At 43.5% G+C, this 19,976-nt stretch overlaps 1 protein-coding gene across 2 annotated transcripts in view; it reads right to left on the bottom strand.

Moving 5' to 3' along the window:
- Nucleotides 1–19,976, bottom strand: part of LOC144822193 (S-adenosyl-L-methionine-dependent tRNA 4-demethylwyosine synthase TYW1-like) — a 552,654-nt gene that overhangs the window by 163,466 nt on the left and 369,212 nt on the right. For both annotated transcript variants that reach the window (XM_078679401.1, XM_078679402.1), the window contains exons 9-10: nt 12,218–12,270; nt 5,614–5,732 (exon numbers count right to left, since the gene is read on the bottom strand). In XM_078679401.1, coding sequence (XP_078535527.1) covers nt 5,614–5,732; nt 12,218–12,270 — 172 coding nt within the window. The remainder of the gene's footprint in view (nt 1–5,613; nt 5,733–12,217; nt 12,271–19,976) is intronic.

The following is a 19,976-nucleotide window of genomic DNA, read 5'->3' as shown; positions in this document are numbered from 1 at the left end:
CTTTGGGATGTCCTTTATGATCTTATTACATCTTTGTTATATTGTTCATGATCTTATTGATTGCTGCAATTGTTTTTCATCTATTATTATGCCTATGTGATAAGATAGCTCTTCAGGCTCTTGGTTCTTATTCATTTCCTTTTTTTCAGGCAATTCCGTTTGACCGGCTGACTTTGGACATGCTAAAATTTCTTCCATGATGTTCTTCAAGCTTCCTGTTCTCTCAACCTATGAAGTTCGTTCCTTTCCCGGATCTCTCAGTTTTTGAAGTTCTTCCTGCTGCGATTCTTTTAAAAGAGGCAGATCATCTCCTGGTTACATCCTTTGTTGTTAACTCTAGAACGTTATCCTTTATGATGTAGTGCGGCTGTGTGAGTTGCTATTAAAGGATAAATGCATAATGTCAGCCTCCGTGTCTTTAATGAAATCCAGATTCTCTGGTCATGTTAATAGGAGAATCGCAATTGTCTCCCAAATTGAATTTTTTGAGTGTCTCTTCAAGGTAGGACCAATCTATCTTTCTGAAAGCCATTTCGGCATCCAAAGGGATTTCTACTGTGGGGGAGTCTGTTAATTTGGCTTTTTCCAAGGCGTGACAAAGTTAGTGTATTATTACTAGAAAGACTGCTTTAGAAATCCCACTTGTGAATGATAAATAAGTTTGGATAAATATTTTTAGAGACGTTAAGCAAGGATCATGGCATATATTTTGCAATCTAAGTTAATCAGGGATATAGGCCTGTAATTTTTAAGTTGTGATGGGTCCTTCCCTTCCTTGGGCATAGCCTCTGCAGGTGTCCGATTTATCTGGCCGGATTCACTGAATTAGTTGAACATGTTTAGAAGAGGGAGAATCAGAACGGATGCGAATGATTTGTAGAATTTTGCATTGAACCCGTCCGGTCCAGGCGCTTTCCCGCCTTTAAGGGATTTTATCGTGTCCCCAATTTCGTTAGCAGATATTGGGCCATTGATTTCATCCATGTCTTATTCTGAGAGAGCAGGTAGGTCACATTTGCTTAAGTAGTTTTGGGCTTTAGCTGTGCATAGGTCGTAGTTTTTGATATACAATGTACTGTAAAGATTCTTCAATATTTCTGCTATTTTGTCAGGATCAGAGTGAGAGTCGCCTTCTGGTCCACTAAGGTCTTACAAAGCAACAAAGAGAGAGGTAGGGAGGGAGCAACACTCTTATTCCCCACTTAACAATATAAGAAACAATGAAAGAGTGTTCTATTTTTTGGAGAAGTGTTCATTGTTTGAAACCACAGAGGTATTCGAGCACATAGAAGAACAACACCTATTTGGTGTGTCTAGAAAGCCCTCACTCACCGACCTGGTCGGTGACATGCTTCATCATTGGGCCCCACTGGGAGTGACCGAATGTCACCCCAGTGTGCTTCAACACCAGATTTACTGCGGAGCGGGTGATGTGAAGATGTGAGCGCTAAGTGATAAGCTACGTGAATAAGTAAGGTGTAAAGTGGTGAGTTTAAAAATGTCTTTGTTGTATCAAAAATTGTTTTAATGGCTGATCAAAAAGACATATTAAAAATGTGTTGGAGAACTAGGCCAACTAAGTTGAATGGTCAGTTTCCAATACTCTTAAGTGTCGGACCGCTCACATCTTCACATTACCCGCTCCGCAGTAAATCTGGTGTTGAAGCACACTGGGGTGACATTCGGTCACTCCCAGTGGGGCCCAATGATGAAACATGTCACCGACCAGGTCGGTGAGTGAGGGCTTTCTAGACACACCAAATAGGTGTTGTTCTTCTATGTGCTCGAATACCTCTGTGGTTTCAAACAAAGAACACTTCTCCAAAATATAGAACACTCTTTCATTGTTGCTCATCCCACTAAGGTCTTAATCATATTTTTCTGTAATTTGAATTTTAAGTAGGAGGCTAAGCTCTTCCCGCCTTATTGGATTCACGGAGCCTAATGCTCTTTTGTTTATTAATCCACATCCCTGCCCTATTACTTATTATTTTATTATACTCCCGTTTCTTTTTCATTCAAGACAGATTTTTCTCTCGAGGCAATGTGTTTCCCTTCCAGGTTAGATATCTCCTTTGATAGTTTTCGAAGATTGCTGTTGTTGTCCCTGTTCATGGCGGACCTAATTTTAATGAACTCACCCCTAAGAATGCTTTTCAGTGCTTCCCATCTTGTGAGGTCCGAGGTGCCTCCAATTTTATTAACCGTGAGGTAATTATGGATCGCACATTCAATGCTTTGCCTGTTTGAATCTATATCTAATACCTCATTATTAAATCTCTCTACAGATTGTTTTTTAAAAGGTTTCGGGTCAGTAATGGATAAACGGATACATGAGTGATCTGAGATCACTCTTGGCTCAATGGAGGTTTGATCTATTCTGTTTACAATATTGTCGGAAATAAGCAGGTAATCAATGTGTGAATACGAATTATGGGGAGATAAATAAAAGGTGTACTCCCTACCTGTGGGATTCTGTAATCTCCAAGTGTCAGTCATATTAAAACTTTTACATACATTTTTAAGAGCTTTGTGTGACTTGACACTAGAGGGACAGTGAGAGTCCCTATCTAAGGCTGGGTCCAAGGGACGATTACAGTCTCCCGCAAGTATGAGCATGGCGGTGTCTGGAATAGTTTTAATTTGTTTACCTAGATCTTCCCAGAAGGCCGAGCCGTCCTTGTTGGGGGCATAAATGTTTGTGATGTAGAATTCCGTGTTATTTTTTGCCAATTTTGTTGTGACCCACCTACCCTGTGTGTCAGGTGAGCTTGAGATTAGGTCTAGGTTGGCATTGTTGGCTATTAAAGTCCGGACAACGTTTTTGTAACCTATTGCATCTGAACCTGCAACGTCGCTGAAGCACTTATTTCTAAGTGAGTTGAATAGTTTGGAGACAATTTTAGTTTCTTGTAACAAGATGATGTTACCCTTCTGTTTATGGAGATAGTCAAGAATCTTCCTTCTTTGATTGGGTGGTTTATGCCTTTAACATTCAGCGAGACTATCTTGATGTTGTGTTGGGCCATAGCCATCGGTAAGGACTGAGAAATTATAGGTTTGATATGGTCATAGTGTGCGTTTCTCTAACTAGGCGAATCCTTTTGGATCGTTTTCTCGCGGTATGGGTAAGGAGTGGACCTCCTTTTTGTATGAACACTAGAATCATTATGCGCTCTGCTGCTACCTTGAGTAGAATCGTGAACATGTAGGGCCAAAGAAAAAAGAAAAACACCCTAGGTGTGAGGAGAAGTGAACATTCCCTTGATAAGATAGCCTACGGGCTGTGCCCAGACCCTTGCATATCTTCAAAGGAGGCCTAACCTATCACAGACTGATGCAGCTCTCACTTGGGTCTTACCCCTCGATTGTCATTTTATCCAGTCAGATAATAATCCCAGTGTTAGGAGCAGTCATCAGAACCTGGAGCACTGGTTTGGAGTGACCACAGAGAAGGGTTTGATCATTACCCTAGCTACAACTCTATGGTGAGCACAGGAGTTCTGCACAGGGTAAGAAAGGTTCTGCCATGCTGTTTTAGGTAGAGGGGTACTGTGGTACTGTTCGCAGTAGGGCACACAGGAACAGTTGTAAAAGTGGATAGGGTAATCACTAGGAACCTTTTCCCTATAAGACAGGGATAGGCCAGGAGTCACCCCACCCACAGGCTAGTGCTAGGCACAAATGCGGCACCCTTGGGCAGTTTCTTCAGAACACTCCTGGGCGAGCGGAATACGAAAGAATGACTGCACCTGTTCTTGTGACCAGTGAGGAGACCCAAGAGGCTGGCCCTGCTCCTACTTGGAGCACACTTCTTTGTCCTGGGTACAAGGGTCAGTTGACTGACCTCCTGTTGAGCTAGAGAGGGACAAAAGCTGCAAGACCTCTTCCTGAAAAAGCCTAGCTGACCACTTTCAGCTGGACTTGCGCTGGGACATGCTGGTGGCTTTTGCTGGAGTGAATATTGACCACCTAGTGCTATTCATGGGGTCCTAGAACAGATGGCTGTTAGTGTACACCCCCGCTGCCCAAACTGAAACGTAGAAACTTTTACCATCATTCTACCTGGAGAACCTTCAGAAAACAGGGTCACTGGCGAAGCCACAGCCATCAAATCACCGGTCAGCCTCAGTTTGCTGGTTAGCCCTGCTGAAGAAAAACCAACTTCCAGGAAAGTTTCTAAGTCTGAATGGAGAGGGCTTCGCCGGGACTGATGCTGAGCAAGATCAATAGTCCGAAGGTAGCTCTCTGACCAGGACCAACGGTGTCCTTTTATCTGACTTGCACTCTATTACGGTCGACCTCAAACCTTACCCTTGTCCCGGTCTAGCGTAAACAGTTGCCCGCCGTTGGCGCTTTGCATTTGTCAGAGCTATTTTTATTTAAATCTTAAAAAAATTATTTCTTTGGATCCCTGTATTGGATTTTTGACATTTTATGTACTGTAATATGCTCTCTCTTTTTAAAATTGGAGTGGCATTTTTATTGTGTTGTGTTTTTTACTTTCTAACTGTTTTGATACTTGTACATGCATTACACATTTTCTGAAGTTATAACTGTCTGCTCTATGACACTTCTATTAGGGGTTGAGCCCAGGTTTAAATTACTGAAACCTTTACTGGACATAACAAGAATAGGGACATTATTACCTGTGGTGAACTATTAGCCACCCCAACTAATCATCTACTTTCTCACACACTACTACAGATATACCTAAATTGGCTCCTTACCCGTCATTGAATATTAACTAGCAAGCACATAAATTTCACTTATTCATGGCTACAGTAGATTTCATCTTACCAAATGACATTGTACACTTTCATTTCATCAGTACATGTGGACTGCTGAGCCAGTTAACCAGTAGGGATCATACCTACCACATAGTACCTCCATCATTCCATTAATTAATCAGGTTTTCTTTACTAAGATGTTTATATAAATTATGTTGAGTTTTACCTAGACACCACGTGGAAAGCAAATGATTAAAGAAAAGGCAATCTATTCAAAGAAGATGCTCACCATGTTTGACCTAATACAGGTGGTAAACAAATAGTGAAGTTCCAAATAACTTTCAAATACAATATGAAAAACAGTTTCACGAAATTAACTCTAATTTTTAATATTAAACCCAAAGCAATTAGAGAATTACATTTATGCAGTGCAAAAGGGTCTAAAAGCTCACATAGCCTGTTGTGATCACCCTCAGACGACCAGGTCATCGAAGCCTTCGTGCCCCTGGTGGAGGACCGCTTGCCTAATTTAGAGCTACTCACCTTTCTCCTGGGGATCTCTAAGCCTAGAGTGAAACTGCAACAGCAGCAGCCCATTTGTAGAGGCAAAGAAATACAGAGCAGGTTCCATGTTGTTTTCGCCCTGCTCAGCATTTCGATTTGCTTTACTCAATCTCCCAAACGGAGTCTGGTGGTGCAAGTGTGGGTCATTGACGACTCCTTGCCCAGGACCACCATGGCTTACACAGCATCCCAGGAAGGGATATCTACTGACCTCCCTAACAAGGCGCATGTGCAGGAACACTGTATTTTATAGAAAACAGAGCTATCTTTTGTAAACGAGCTGCACAAGGGGTAATAAGGAGACGCATTGTGCCCATACCTCCAGCAGAACACGCATTTGTTTGCACAAGCCAGACTGGGAGTGGTCTCCATGCACCGGTGAGACTCTATGCCATAGAAGGTGTGCTTGTAGCAGCCTCCTCTGCCCCGCAGCATCGACTGGAAAAAGACATAGAAAATAATTAATCTTCTAGGAAATAACCATTCTGCAAGCATCAGTTCCAGTTTTTACTAAGCGAGTTAAGTCATGCGTAGATCACGAATACTGGACTCCCAGATTAAGAACCATTGAAATATCAAAAAGCCCTTAAAATAGGACTAATCCCATTCACACAAACTGCATGATTTAGATGACAAAGTTAAAAATAAAAAAACAAGCATTGGCAAAGCCAATAGGTCATTTTCTAACACATGCAACGTCAGAACAGTAGTGCGAGACACACAGGAGGGGGCCAGCTGCAAGAAGTTCCTTACGCAGTGAAATGCAAGCACTGGAATGGAGGAAAGACAAACAGCGTATAGGATTAGGTGAGACATGAATACTCCACCAGGCTGGGCCAAGACTTGACTGCCAAAGTCTCAAGTTAATGACAAAAAGAAGAAGGATGAAGAAAGCGAATAGTTGAAAGTGGCAGACACAAAACTCGCTATATGTATCCTTGTAAACAATAGATCGGTTTGTGGAGAAGTGTGGCTCAATGGTTAGAGCGGCAGACCCTGATGCAGAGGTCTAGCCTGGGACCAGGGTTCAATTCCCCACCTCGGTGGGTCTTGGGCTCAAAAATTCCACGGACCTGATAATTCTCGCCTCGGTGCCTATTCCAATCATGGAGTCCCACTCTGCAACTCTGGGCAATAGCTTGCTTAATCTCCACAACGGCCCCAACAGCGCTGGGATGCCTGGCCTCCACCTTGGGGGTGCCCAGGAGTGGACACCTCACAGGGAAAGCCAGGATGGGTTCCACAGCGGTATTCGTACAAGCGCCTTGAGACCCTTGCGGGTGAGTAGTGCGCTATACAAGTATCAATTTACATTTACATTTTTTTGACAGCTACCCTCTCAAAACCCAGATCTGTTAACGCTATGTACAATGTTCTCTATTCCCACACTCTGCAACAGTTCATGTTTTCGCACATCCAATGTCTGTCATGCCATGTTTAAAGTATATCTTTGAACCTCACTCAACCATATATATATATATATATATATATATATATATATATATATATATATATATATATTCAAGCTCCAAAAATCCACAGGATGTTAAGTCCAAAAGAATGCAGCACACGCAGGGGTGGTTCCAACCAAGATTTTTAATGTTGGAACGCTCACAGCAACAAGACGCGTTTCGCCATCGGGCTTTGTCAAATTGAATACGTTCGCGGGCACACCCCCGCTTTGTGTGCACCCGCTCGAGAGTGCAGTTGGCTGGTGTTTGGGAGCTGTTATATATATATATATATATATATACTTACATCAATCATCCCTATTACCCATGCAATTGGACAAGATTTGGAGAAACTCGATGCAAATCGGATGCTTCGCAGCCTTCTTGGAAAAACGAAGAGCTATGTGAATCCTACAGTACAACATCCCTAGTTGATGTTGTTGCCATAGATTCCTATCTGTAGGCTCTGGTGTCATTTTCCTTCCTCAAATTCTCAATATATTCCTGGCAAGTGTTTGTTAGCACTGAAAACGCAAGGGCCATTTTCTCACCGGTTAAGTTTACAACAGGTCTCCTCACAGCTTTGAAACTGTGAAAATGTTGCGATCTTTTTTTGGCACAACAACTTAAAATGGGGGCAATAGTCGCAAGTATTTTGCGGAAATTCTACGGCGGACAATTTTGCGACCTATGGGCAGTGATTGTGGTATTTGCGAGAATTACATATTGTTCATGATAGGAATGGTCAGCAACTTTGCCGAACCCTACCCAAAGACACATCTCACTTAGACACCTGGGTTTCTAGAGCCATTGGGTAGAACTGAGTGTAATATCAGACAAAATGTTTTAGCATCACCATCACGAATATAGATTTCATTTTGATGGTTAGTTGACATTTGAACACCAAAAAGAACTGATTGAAACTGGCATACCCAGAGACTGCCTTCGCACTTGATACCCTATTAAGCAGATAACTGATGTTGCTGACTGAAGATGTCGGAGAGAGCAACAATAAAGGAGGGCACTTCTAAGGGTTGAAGCTTAAACACCCTCCTAGTTATTGACGAAGGCTTTAATTAATCTTAATGGACCACCTCATGTTCCTTTCCATTGGGCGCGCCGGTGTCCTCCAACTCTGTGCATACTTTTCTTCACCTTTGGCTTCTGGGCTATGAAACCTACATGGACTGATATCCGCCTTCTATTTATTTATTTTTAAAGACACCGTGCCCAAAAATCACACAATGGATGCAGTGTCCATTAAAGAAGCGTGCCCAATCACGCATAAAATCGCTCAGACACTTTGCATCTCAGCTGAGAAGTGCACATTTGTGAAACATCGTCGTTTGAAAATGTGGCTCCACCTGTCACCATAGGCGTGTCCCCCCCTATCCCTAGTGGTGACCTCCGGAGGAGGGGGCGAGGGCCACAATGAGCCAGTGCACCTCTCAACAACTGCTCTGGGTCTGTGTCAGGGTCTGTAATGAGGCAAGGGTGCAAATGTCAAGTGCTCCCTCATTGCAAGGAGCAGATCCCATGGTTATGGTTGGAAAATGGCTGCGTATAATCTGTACCACAGAAGGGGGCTCAAAAGCATATGCGCCTCCCCCTATCACATTAAGTGCCTTGGGGTGCAAGCTGCTGGTATGTAACACTGCAGCGCTCTGAGACGGGCACCTGAAGGTGCCCCACTCGGGTAGGACCGCGTGTTCAGAGGGAGCATGGAAAGTGCTCCAGTTAGAAGTGCAGACGGCGAGACTCGCAGTCCCACTCGGCCTCGTCTCAGCTCAGCCAGGCTTGCAAAGAGAAGCAGCCATTCCTGCAGAATTGTATTATTCACGACTCGTAACTCCTGCTTGAGTCACCTTGCGCATTCCTGAGACATGGGGATGAAACACTGTAAGAGCGAAATTCTGCTCAGTTTTCGAGTAGGTGAATTATGCAGAACTAGGTTTTTGGCAATAAAGTCAACTGCTCAGAACAAAAACTTCATACACCATTACTTTCAGAAGAGCGAAAACTAAGATAACTGGACAAATAAAATCTTCATTTTTATACACCTTATAAAACAGAAACAAGTCGCTAAATACCATGCATTCAATTGCACTCTGCATATCTGAGTTTTGAAGAATTGACATGATCTAAGCACTTCTTCTTTTCCACACCATGGAATTTCCCATCCAATCAACTCAACTTCAACCCCTAGGCACCAGTGTCGCCCCTGGACACTCACCCTCACACGAGGCAACGACGCTCACCAACAGATGAATTTTCCGGGTTGAAACACTCGCCCAGGTACTCCAATCCCAGGATGTACTCACTTCCCCTAGAATGCAACCACCGGCATCCAGTCCCTTACCTGCCGTCCACCCTCACACAACCACACACTCCTCATCCTTAATCTCACGGTTTGTAAAATTAAAAGAAAGATAGCAGCCAGGGTGGCCCGCTCTTCACACTCCCACACCTCTTGTCCTCTGCTCTTTCCTTGTTTGAAGCCATAGCTCGCAGGAGCCCAGTTTTACCCATGCAGCTTAGCAGACTCCGCAGTGGTCCATCCCTGCACCTCCCAGTGGAGACTGTCGGCAGCATCTCTCGCCTTCGGAGACCCTGCCTGCAGGTGAAGTTGCTGAGGAGTGTACAGAGGTGAGCCTTAGTGAGATGTTGTGATCGTGTGCAGCCAGAGGGAGCAGATGTACCGCTCCACCTCTAACATTAGCCAAGTGCCCATGGCCCTTGAAGCAGCTCATATTAGGACCCAGCTGACTTCAATTGAAATTTTTATTTGACCTGCACCCATTATATCCGGTGGCGGCTCCTCCTCTAGGGCGGTGGAGCATCGCCCCACTGGAAAAAAAGGAAAAATAAAATGATAATAAGTTCAGTGGCTCTCGGGCGAGGCTGGTGGAGTAGGGAGAGGAGTGTTTTTCACTCCTGAAGTGTGCAGGCCTGCTTGGCGGGCTCTCTCGTTTTCGTGGAGGTATACTTGTTTTTGTCCCCCTTCCACCCCAACACTCGGGTCCAGTAGCAGCCGCTACTGATTATATCCTAAGGCAGCTTCCCATCTCAGTCTACCTCCTCCAGGCATTTGGTCGCAACTAATCAAAGCAAGTGGGAGTAAATGACAATAATTCTTGGTGCAGGTCGTAAGAGGCTATGCCTATGACTGGTCTGCAAAGTATCCTCACAGACAAACACAGGATTACAACCCTAAGCCGCAGATTGGTGCCTTCACATATCAGGGAGACTTCTGTAGGCACAGAGTGGGGTATTCTCCAAGAAGAATCAACCAAGTCAGCCAAACTGTCCCCAGAAACGAAGGATGTTTTAAGCTCCTCCACATGATAAACAAAGGAAGTCTGGCCAAAGCAGAATACAAGAATGACTCGATCCTAATACGAGCCAGAGGACTGAAAAGTCTCCAATTGCGGACAACTGAATGTGTGTCCTTGTCGCAGAGGCGAGGAACTTGGTAATAACAAATGTCCTTAAGACCAAGGAAAAAACACTGAAAGGTGTCTTGGTAAATAGGAGCCTGCCCTGGATAAGGAGCAGTGTGGGACATAGCTACACCTGGAGACACGTCCTAGAATTCAGAATGAGGCGGGCCATTCCTTAATGAGGTCAAAACACAGACTAATACTCAACAAAGGGTAAACTGTTCCAAAGAAACCACGTCCTAACTGCCAATTATGGGGGGAGAGGCAGGAGTCACCAAAAGCTATTTTTTGTTAGGAGCAGGTGCCCTCAACCACCATTAAGTGGCATGCTCCATCATCGGACGCGCTCCTCTTAGGCGGGCCCCACGAGAGGGCTCTTTGCCGGAGGTCTTTTCTTGAGAGGTGCCGGAACAGTGATAAGGGTATAAAGTGCTCCCTAATCTGTGTCTGGTGAAGGGTTGGAAGGAATGCGGGAATTGTCAGGAATAATAGTCCGGTATTTCCTGAAACTATGTATATGTTTGAAATCCCTATACTCCAGGAAAAAAAAATCTGTGTGGGATTTCCTACACTACAATAATAAGGTCGACATGTTTCACAGCCTAAAAAGACCTTAAGGATCTAATGGCGCTTCATCAAGACCCACCCTTGTTTTTAACCTCGACATAGATCACACCGCACAGATTAAAATAACAGCATCGGTACCTATAGCCAATTTGAACGCACATTCCTTCCAGTCCTTCACCAGTCACATATTAGGGAGCACTTTAGACCCTTATCACTGTTTCGGCCCCTTACAAGAAAAGATCTCCGGATATGAGCCGTCTCGCGGGGTCAGACGAGGAGCACGCCCGATGATGAAACACGCCACCTAAAGGTGGGTGAGGGTACCTGCTCTTAACAAGCAATTGGGTTGGGTGACCCTTTTCTCTCCTCCCCCTAATTGGCAGTGAGGATTGGTTTCTTTGGAACAGTGCACCCTTTTTTGACTAATAATTAGTGTGGGAGAACGTACACTGGACCATCCAATCTCTCCCAGCCACCCCCCCTCTTCTATTGGTCAAAACACACCATTTTAGGATGTGGCCACAGCTGGACGAAATCAGTTACAATAAATAAATAAATAAACGAGATTAAGACTGCAAAATTAAAGAACAACTCTAAAACACCTGTTAAGACTGCTGCAAAATCCAAGTAATGGAAGCTTTTGGCAACGTGATGCTTTCCTGCTGTACAAATTGCCTTAACCCATAGAACATTCTCCTTTCTTTTCATTCTGTTGCACGTCCAGTTATATGCTATACGTCCAACACAAATGTCCCTCAATGTAACATTGTTTCAAATATAAGAACCATTGGTAATGTTAATAGTTTCTGCTTTTGTGACCTATTAGCTTTGCCAATGGTTTTTAGCCACAGTGCACAGCATTCCTGATGAGAATGCAGAGTCAGAGAAGTACATGAGCGAGACAGTTCAAAAACATGGTATGTCAGACACTGTCCATGCTAATACTTACTATTTTGAAACAAGCTTACAAGTAAAAGTGTTTAAGGCATTAAGTGCTCGCCCCTAGTCAAGGTATGGTCAGATCCAACTGCAAGCAATGATGAAAGGTGTGCCAAGACAGGACACTTGCATATGAAGGTCTGTGGACAAAGAAGGCCAACAATTTGTTTTATCCACACAAATACGTACAATCTCGAATGTAAAGGACCGGGATAAATAAAAAAAACCTGCAATTGAAGAAAAAGTATGCAGAGCTCCAAACACGCGACTTGGCATTGTTAGGTCAAATCTGTTCACAAATCTCACACGTCCTGCAGAAAGCGATCAAAAGACGATAAATGTACATTCAGCTTCAATTGAAGAACACTTCCAATCTCCCCTAACAAAGTATATCATGAGAAAGGTGCACGAGTTGATCAAGTCATACATGGGATATTTAATGAGATCAAAAGAAGGCTACTTTGATTCCAATTAGCACCCATTGAGAAGTTACTGCCATTTAATGATGTCCCGCCTTCGAACATACCTTTGTCCATCTGCAGAGCTTGACTCCCGAATGGCTTCCGATCAGCCTGTAACCTGGAAGATAAAAGAGGAGGCTGAGACGGATGGTCCCCCGGTGACAGCAGTTTCTAAGAAGCAGGAGCTGGTGCAAGCGCTTCATACTTTATCTTGGCATTTTCATCTGCCGCCCTTTGAATTAAATCTGCGGAGACCTTCAAGGCTGGGGTGATAGACTGCGGTGGAAGCGCATTTAATGTCTGGGAGCGGGAGCTACATGAAGTGTAGGTAGACTGCAGCCCCTATATTGATGTCACAGTAACTGGAAAGTGTGTGCCATGCCTACAAAACGCACCTTAAAGCACAATCCCACTGATAGAATGTGCTGGGTGATCCCTGGGATATCTATGAAGGTGCGACTAGTCGCAAGCTCCAAGAAGCCGCACCCAAGGCGCTGGATCTACCAAGCTTATAACTGTGCCTCCTATAACAAGGAAGGGCCAGGAAGGCCTCTTGGCTGTGAAAAGTAGTGTTTATTATTATATTATTTCCAATAACCATAAGTTCACACTGCTAATTACAAAGAGGTTGCTAATGGTTTCCCTTTCTTCTTTTGGAAAGTAATTAGAACGCATAATTTTCTCTCTCACACGTCACAACTTTCTCTTCAAATATTATATAATCACTATTGGAGCACAGAGCAGTACTACTCGTTTAGCATGCATACAGTAGATTATCTTTAAGCCCTCCCCTTAAATATAAGCACAAACGACAACTTGAATTTATACAGCGCTTCATACTGCACGCCTAGCCTTCCTTAGCACAGAAAATACCATGTGTTAGTGTAACCACTTTAATGGTACTCCATTTACCAACATCAGTAGTATGAATGCATTCATACTTGCGAGCTGCAGAGCTCTACATATCTTAACAGCCAGTGTTTAACTCAATGAGACATTCTGATTAAATCATTATATTATGGAATATCCTTATGCTATAAAATTTGAAAGCAATGTGAATAAAACATGCAGAATTGGTGTATGTGTGTTTCTCAGTGTGATCTTGCAAAGGCAACAAAAGTATTTATTTTTAAAATTACACTATTTTCTTTAACCTGGAGTCAGGCATCATAACGCTGTATACAGTTTCGAAAATTATCAAGATTAGCTTTTTAGTACAATATTATCATTCAGAAACAAGTAGGTCTGTGTTAAATGCGCCCATTTGGCTTTTTAGGTGGAACCTGGGCAGCTCATGCACTGCTCTGCGAGACCTGCTGTAATGGAGTATGAACTTAAAGCTCTGCCTACTCTACGCCCATATTTTCCATTGGCTTGAGTCATTGTCCTTTGTAAATGCTGGCTTCTGATTCGTGAATAGGCTTGTTAGTACCGCCTCGTCTTCATTTGTAACCTCCCATGAGGACTGGCCCTTTTATTTCATTAGTTACACAGTAGGTCTTAGTGCTTACAGACTAAATATTTTCTTTAATGAATTTCTCCTACTGCAGGCACGACCTGCTTTCCAACAATATTCAGCGCGCAAGGCACATTTTCACTTTCCAAGCAGCCCGGGACAATGGCGGCCACTTCTTTGAAATGGAATAAGTCTCCCATTTACAAGAGTTTGCGCTATTGGCATTGTAAGTATCAATGCCTTTTATTTATGTGTTAATTATCAAAACAGTTAAAAGGCACTGTCATTTACCAAGCCACTAGCTTAAACTCCCCCAAATGAAAGACATATTGCATTGCAAATGCTTGTTACTCCCAGGGAATGGTGCAATAAAATAGTAAGTTACAAGCAGCCCGGACCAGGTAATAACGATACCTGTAGCGGTAGGGAGGGAACAAAGGTTATAAAAGAAACGTAGGTTTAAAAATATATATTTTCCTGCTTGATCCTGGACACGTATGGAACAGGCAGCAAAGGCATCAATTTGCACACAACATAAGGAAAATGGCTATAAAATACTTATGCAATGGTACCGTACGTACTCCAGATAGGCTTCATACAATGTTTAGCTCACAAGAGGCATGTTGGAGATGTGGTGAGAGGCACCATGGCTCATATGAGGTGGCCTTCTGACCAGGTTTAGATTTTTGGGCCGCAGATTCTTGACCAAATTAACCTGACAAAGGTCATTGTTGTATACCAAAGATCCTTTTTACTGTTATTGGGAGACTGAATATCTGTTAACTATACATATTTGTTACTTGCAGTCCGACGAAAAATATCTCATGCATGGAAACAACCTAACCCTCCCTACTCTTAATATGTGGTGGTCCAAACTATGGTACATATCCTCCATGGGAAAAAATCAAACAAAAAAAAATAAAATCTAAAAATTATTTTATTGGATATGTTTACAGTTTTCCTCTTCTAGCACATTGTTAATATGATATTCAGATTATAACAGTTTTAGTTTTTTTCTGCTTAGATTGAAGATATTATCCTCTCTTATGATATATACATATTGCTCTCTTATCTTATTTAAATTTTCTATTGTATAATTTAGATTTTACTATATTTGTCATGATTTATCACCTTTTTACTTTCTAATGTGTTGACCTACAGATAGTGTTTTTTATCTAATGCAATGTTTATATAACTAGACAGTGTAATTAACATGCTACACATTTTCCTTTCCATAGTATATTGAAAGGAGTTCATGTAATTTATTATGTATTTCACATATGGACTAGTATACTGTTATATATTTTATATGCATTGTTTTTGAACATGAAATACTAATAAAAAAATTATATCGCAATAAAAAAAAAAATCTGCGTCTCTAGTCTCTGATAGGGTGGGGAAATTGGAAAACACTTGGATGCACTTCAAAACGTATTAAAAATGTGGGACAACAGAGCTGGTCCGGCACAATATTTCCAGTGCTTCATAAGTTGGGTTTGTAGAAAAACTCCCTCCCCCTTGCCCAGCGAGAAGGACGATCTGATAGCCCACCGCCCCCAAATTAGAAGTATGCTGAGGTGTGTCTTTTTGGGGTATGGAAGATAGATTGCACACTATTTAATTATACCCCTTCAATGGGAATAACTACTCTCAAAAACAGTTTGTAGCCATTGGCCGCCGTCCCGTCCAACCCCAGTACTGCACCCATTACAAAAATGTTATGGTATGCTCAGATATGTCTTGGACTACTGTGTCGATGCATGATGGTTGTAACCTCTTGTATCCATAAAAACCCTTTTAAATAAAATGTGGAAAAAAGCCTTTATTTTCAAGTAATCTAATTGATCAAAAGTCGACCGCTCTCAGTTTAAGGAACTCTTTCCAAAGGGTAGTTTGAAAAACAAATAGGGCCACAATGTGCATTTTACAGCACTATTTTAAAATTGGATAAAATAACCATAGTTTTTTTTGATAGGCAGTTATTAAGAGACAATCATTAAATATTCCTATAATGTTATGACGTCAGACAAGTCTTATAGTAAACGGTAGCAAAATGTAGCCTTTTAATGTAAATGTAAATGTACAGGAATTTATATAGCGCAAATTACCAAGCGGTTTCTAAGCGCTTGGTTAGGGAACCCGTCCTGGTATTCCCCTGTGAGATAACCCCGGCAGGGTATCTGCAAGGTGAAAGCCAGACATCCCGCCGCGAGGGGCCGTAGTGGAGATTAAGCAAGCTATTGCCCAGAGTCGCAGAGTGTGAACCCATGAATCGAGTAGGCACCGGAGCGAGAATTGTCAAGTCCATGGACATTTTAGGACTCAAGACCCCGCCGAGCCGGGAATTGAACCCTGGTCCTGGGCTGACCTCTGCTTCCAGGTCTGCCTCCTCTAACCAGTGAGCCACACTTCTCCACGACCAATTAAGACCAATTGCTTTAAAAATGGTCTACAAAGCTACAGTTTTATCAGTTCAAATAATCTGGTATGCCGTTTGACATAGCCCTCTTTCGTTTTAAAGAGGATTTATAAAATAATGAAATATTTTATGTTGCTTAATTTCTATCTTCTAACTCATTTCATTTTCACATCATGTCGGTTCCAAAGGGATTTGCAAGCCTATGTTATCATTTCAAACATGCATGCAAGGAGCAGTGTGTGAAAACAAATATTTATGCTGAACCATGAGACCAAAAGATAAGCCCCAAGGTCAAAATCAGCAGACTCAAAAAATAGAGCTACTATTCAGACGTCACAGCTTCAGCCAATAGATATCTTTAAAGTTACACTGGCTACACACAACAGTGCTGATGAGAGCATAGGTTTATTAATGTAGATGATGAAGTGCCTCCATGTGAATCATGAGACAACTACCACAGAGCTCTCTGGTACCAAGGACACAGCATCTGCAATGTGATCCCCCCCCCCCGACTCAGCATGCACATGCTGAACATTTGTTCTAAAAACATCAGAGAAATGTAAACATTCGGCTGCAAGCACCAGCTAGACATTCCCACAATCCTAGGTACTGCAGGTTGAGGCGCAAAACACCTCTATTTTCAGTGGGTAACCAGGTTGCGCAGGAGCATCTGGGCACCCATCTGCTTGTTTACAGTAATTTCTGAGAGCCTTGCTGAACACAAATGCACTGAAGAGAAAAACAACAAGCAGAGCACTGGAGTGCTTGTGCGCCTTCTCTCTATGATACGATCATAAGGTTTATCCCTCAACAGGTTCAGAGTGCCAACCCGGGGAATCGCTTTCAAACAAATCCCCCACTGCCACTCGGATCGGCCTGTGCTGTTTTAATCCTTGCAGCCATTTGGGAACTGAGCTTTCCCCTCACCTGGGGAGAATGTGTAGAGAACCTTCCCCCAGTCCCCAGTTACAGGGCGGCAAAGGCAATTCCCACGGGGATTTTAGAGTGAGTGCGGGAGTGGGCTACTGAGACCCTTTGGGTCTTGTATCAAAACCCTGTAACTTTCAAAGAGGAGAGTGGGGGCGTCAACGGGGTTCAGGTGGTGATTTTTATAGTTAAAGCCCACGACAGCTATCGATTTGAAGTACTTCTTCTTGGGTCAATTTTCCGGCTGTGTATGCGAATGCAAACATTTCATGAATACAGAGTTACTCCACCATAAGGAGTCTATAGAGTGTATGTGCTCTTAGAAACACCACTGTCACAGTGGGAACACACACCCTGGTTCGGCGGCCCCCTTCCCCATGCACTTGCACCAGTACGTATAGGTCCCCTCAGTAACGTAGGTGCAACTTGCCCAGCTTTAGCTAGATATACGCCATACCCTGATTATGCAAATATTACTACTCAACAGCGACAACCATTGCATAATAATTTCATTCGACTTTGTAGACACTTAACTCAATAGGTTTTTCGCAATTTGTTGGGTGTACCAGTAAGGGCCAGCCTACCAGGGCAAGCCCAGTTGCCTGCAGTGCCTACAATAAGTCCTGGAATTGTTTATTCAGTTATGGACGAAATTCCCAGTACATGTGAGCAAATTCCATTGAATAACATTGGAAAAAATAATTGAAGCTGTGTTTCCCCTTACAGGACCACAAGTTAAGGACAGGATACAGACTATGTACTTACCACATGGAATGGTTCCCACTACAGGTGACTAACACATGTCCATGTCAGTCTTGTCGGACAAGTTAAAGCAATACAGAACGTGCAAGTGGCAGCTGCTGTCCTGGGTTGGGTTGGGGTATGAAACTAATGGGAACTGTCCCTGTGATGTGAATCAATCCATCAATCAATCAGTCAGGGGTTTGTAAAGCATTGCTACTCACCCGGGAGGGTATCAAGGCGCTGAAAGTGTGGGGGGGAGGAGGGGGATCTGCTGATCAGTCTGGTCATGGAGTTTCAGTCGAAGAGCAGCGAGGTAGGACAAGGATCTTCCTCCGGTTCTAGTCTGGTCGATCCGTGGGATCAACCAGACCAGATCTCTGCCCAATTGGCCCAGGGCAAATTGGGCAGGAGGAATGAGAGGCTGTGGTCCAGATATGCTGATCCTGCATCATTGAGAGCTCCATAGGCATGGGTGAGTAGCTTGAAGGTGATTCTCTTGTTGACTGGAAGCCAGTGGAGTTGTCACAGGTGTTATTGGGCTGCGGTGGGGGACATCGAAGACAAGTCTGGCTGCGGCACTTTGAACGCTCTGTAGTTTCCTGAGCAGTTTCTGGGTGATGCCAGCATAGAGTGGATTGCCGTAGTAGAGTCTGCTGGTGAGGAGTGCATGGATGACAGTCTTTTTTGATTCCATGGGGATCCAGATGAATGTCTTACAAAGCAGGCGAAGTGTGTGGAAGCAGGATGAGGATACATCATTGATCTGGCAGTGCTTTGTGAGCAAATGATGCACAGGATGCGCGTGTGGTCCGTGGAAGAGGGGTTTCCAGGGCGGCGGGCCACCAGGAGTCGTATCATGCTGAGGGGGTGGGTCCCAGGGTGAGTACTTCAGTCTTGTCCAAGATGAGCTTTAGGCAGCTGTCTTTCATCCAGGTGGCAATGGCCTTCATCCTGCTGTGAAAGGTGATTCTGGCCAGTGTGGGTTCATCAGTGAGGGAGAGGATCAGCTGGGTGTCATTGGCTTAGGATGCAATGTTGAGTCTGTGGTTCCAGCCGATGGCTGGGACAGGGTTTGGGGCGGGGGGGTCATGTAAATGCTGAAGAGCGTGGGGCTCGTGGAAGAACCTTGGGGCACTCTGCAGCTAATCTCTGTAGGTTCTGAGAAGAACGGAGGAAGTCTGAATCACCGTGTTCGGCCAGTAAGGAAGGAGTGGATCCAGTCTAACATTGAAGGTGAAGCAGCAGCTCTGGCTATACACCAGAGACTCCACAGTGGTGGCACAAGTAGACCGTGAGCAACATATAACTATTGCGGATGTATAAACATCCTTAGGTCGCAATAATTAGGGAACCAACCTACTAAAATACCTATTGGCAAATGTAGTACAGACAAGGAAGCCAAGCAGACCTGTGAGTTTGTTAAATCTAAACCACAGAATGGTAAACCTCGCGGAGGTTCTTCACCCCTGTTGCCCTCAGAGATGCAAAGAGTTTCATGACCGCACTAAAATCATGGCTCCAGACAGGTATCAGATTTCTGATGCACATTCTTCTTGTTCGAAAGATCAGTACAAGAGAGGAAGGCGATCTGAGATCAGACAAGAAGAGTATGTGAAGCCAAAATGAAATTCACAATGCTCCTCAGACGTCAAGATAAAGGCGGAAAAATGTCCATTTAAACCAGAAAAATCAGAAAAAGAAGGTTGTGGCAATACCTGCCAAATATGCCACCAACACAGAGAACCCTCCTTCTGAACATAAGTTGGGTAGTGACTTTCCACAACAGCACTGCAGAAGTCACTATGGTAAACCAGAATCGCCAGGAGATTCTGGCATTGAAAGCAACTAATAACTTTGTTACAGTTGAAATCCCAGATAGGGACAGAGACCCTACAGATAGGTTATATTACTTAGATAAACAAATTGAGGGTGACATACAGTACACCATTAAAGACGTTTTCTGGGAGAATTTAACTTTGTCTTAAGACATCCTTTTAGTCTATGTCAATTGGCCCCCACTCTTTGTCCAAACATTCTCACAGGGTGAGGATGTAACACTTCCTTCACTTTCGGCTCTTGTCCCTGATGCAGTCAAGCAAGTTCATGCTGCAGAATGGGCCCTCGCACAACTCCAGGTTTATACTCCAATCATGTCGGCTGAGAGAAAGACTCTCCCGATCTATTACTACCCATACGGTCCGGCCCACAAGTGCAACCACAATACCCTATTCAACAGGAAGATAAGGCACCTGTTAAAGGAATACTCTCCCAATAAGAG

This window comes from Lissotriton helveticus, chromosome 3_1 (assembly GCF_964261635.1).
Source record: "Lissotriton helveticus chromosome 3_1, aLisHel1.1, whole genome shotgun sequence".
Taxonomy (NCBI): domain Eukaryota; kingdom Metazoa; phylum Chordata; class Amphibia; order Caudata; family Salamandridae; genus Lissotriton; species Lissotriton helveticus.
Note: the sequence above shows the minus strand (reverse complement) of the source record. Positions and strands in the feature narration are given on the sequence as shown.